The sequence below is a fragment of the Neltuma alba genome, unplaced genomic scaffold, assembly GCF_004799145.2.
Source record: "Neltuma alba isolate B1F8T4 unplaced genomic scaffold, ASM479914v2 tig00002699_pilon, whole genome shotgun sequence".
Taxonomy (NCBI): Eukaryota; Viridiplantae; Streptophyta; class Magnoliopsida; order Fabales; family Fabaceae; genus Neltuma; species Neltuma alba.
The window spans coordinates 9,769-11,727 of record NW_021632974.1 but is presented as its reverse complement, the minus strand read 5'-3'; the positions used below and the strand labels follow the sequence as shown (position 1 = coordinate 11,727).

At 38.0% G+C, this 1,959-nt stretch overlaps 1 protein-coding gene across 1 annotated transcript; it reads left to right on the top strand.

The window, feature by feature from the left end:
• Nucleotides 1–534: 534 nt before the first annotated feature.
• On the top strand, nt 535–1,489 carry LOC114735656 (17.3 kDa class I heat shock protein-like). The gene has a single exon (XM_028923364.1). It carries the CDS (start codon nt 617–619, stop codon nt 1,085–1,087), a length of 471 nt encoding a protein of 156 aa, XP_028779197.1. The 5' UTR covers nt 535–616; the 3' UTR covers nt 1,088–1,489.
• The last annotated feature ends 470 nt before the right edge of the window (nt 1,490–1,959 follow it).

Sequence of the window (1,959 nt, the reverse complement as noted above, 5' to 3'; positions counted from 1 at the left end):
CAAAAGTGAGACTAGATCTTTATTTGCTATTTTCCAAATTAAAAGTCTCAAATCGTAATTTTATATATTAGGATGTCTTTATTTACAATTTTTTCTATATATGTTTTAAATTTTTCATTTGATGTTCATGTGTTTTTTTTCTTAATTAAATTTTTATTTTTACTTATTAACAGTATTAACTCTTACATAGAGACTAAAAATGTTAATAGAACAAAGTTATAAAAGCTAACATTACTAAAATTACAAAATTAAATGATTTAGTTAATAGAAAAATATTTCCAAGGCCAAAAAAATTAATAGAAGAAATATATAGAAATCAAATAAAACACACCTCCAACGTCCAAGAAAAATACAAGGAGAACCAGAAATGTCCAGAGGGATCATGTATTTCTCTCGACCCTTCGTGCCTGGTGGGCGAAGTAGAACTGTAGAAGAGGGGCTGTGCACTTTCAGAAACTTCTTGAAATATCTACAATGGATATCTCCTGAAAGTACTACATTACTCCCCCACATCATTTTAAATACCCATCATATCCTTTCATCCCTCACGCAGCAATCAGAATTTAGAACATAATCTCGTTGATTGATCTTCCATTGTTTTTCAGTTTCCGATCAAATGTCACTCATCCCGAGCTTCTTTGGTGGCCGACGAAGCAGCGCCTTCGATCCTTTCTCTCTTGATGTGTGGGATCCATTCAGAGATTTCCCGTTCCCCACTTCTCTCTCTACTTCGTCCTCGGAAAATTCTGCGTTCATGAACGCTAGGGTGGACTGGAAGGAGACGCCGGAAGCCCATGTGTTGAAGGCGGATCTTCCAGGGCTGAAGAAGGAGGAGGTGAAGGTGGAGGTCGAAGACGACAGGGTGCTTCAGATAAGCGGAGAGAGGAAGGTGGAGAAGGAAGACAAGAACGAGAAATGGCACCGCGTGGAGCGTAGCAGTGGGAAATTCATGAGGAGATTCAGGTTGCCGGAGAATGCAAAGATGGATCAGGTGAAGGCTTCCATGGAAAATGGGGTTCTCACTGTGACTGTTCCAAAGGAAGAGGTTAAGAAACCAGAGGTTAAGGCCATCGAGATCGCTGGTTGAGAAGAATGAATTACAAGATCTATGCTTTCTGCTGGGCTGGTATTTCACAAGGTTCGTTCGTCAAATATGATGTTGTGTGTAACATAAAGCGTCCTGTTTTCTGGTAATAATCTAGTTGGGATGGGTCAGAAATAAGGTATACCGATGTGTGATGCTGTGAATTTACTTGTTTTGATGAGTGTTGGTTTGGTATAACATATTAATTACCACTCTTTGTTCTGTTGTTAGTAGTATCATTATGCTTGTTAGTTGATCTCACTCGGTGCTTGAAGTCTTTTTACCATAGAAGTTCCGATCATGAAGTTCCATTTTGGATTCTGGGATGGTGATAAACGTCGAGTTGGGTAAAATTAAGTACGGGGGTGTTGTTTGAAATGCGTTAATAATAAGAGTGATTTGCTTGAAAGGGAGGCTGTTTCATATTATCCCATTTCCTGTGTGCAATTTTCATGCTCAATTATCAATATGGATAATTCAGTGTAAGTCCCAAATATTCAAGGAGCTCGATTACTAATATGCAATTTCGTCCCCAAAAAGAGTATCAGTTACTCTTTTTTTTTTTTTAAACAAATTATATTTTGCCTGAAGCAGATGCGCGGTAGTCGGGAGGTTGATGGTATTTTTATGAAGCTTTTTGGGCCAATCTGAGAATTAGTTTATTTTGTGCTAAGGTACTTGCCCAAAACTCTTTGAGAAGGGATGAGCCGTTAGGACGGGCTTCTCTGCTAAAACCAAGTGGTGTTCTGTATTTTTTTTTTTTTGGGGGGGGGGGGGGGGGAGCAGAACTGGTGTGGAGAAAAATAATTGAAAAGTTATTTTGAGAATAAATGTCAGAAGAATAAAATTTGTGAAAAAGTTATTTTAATAAAATA

Excerpts from the sequence above, each read along its gene's own strand:
- LOC114735656 (XM_028923364.1), top strand. The coding sequence starts at position 617 with ATGTCACTCATCCCGAGCTTCTTTGGTGGCCGACGAAGCAGCGCCTTC.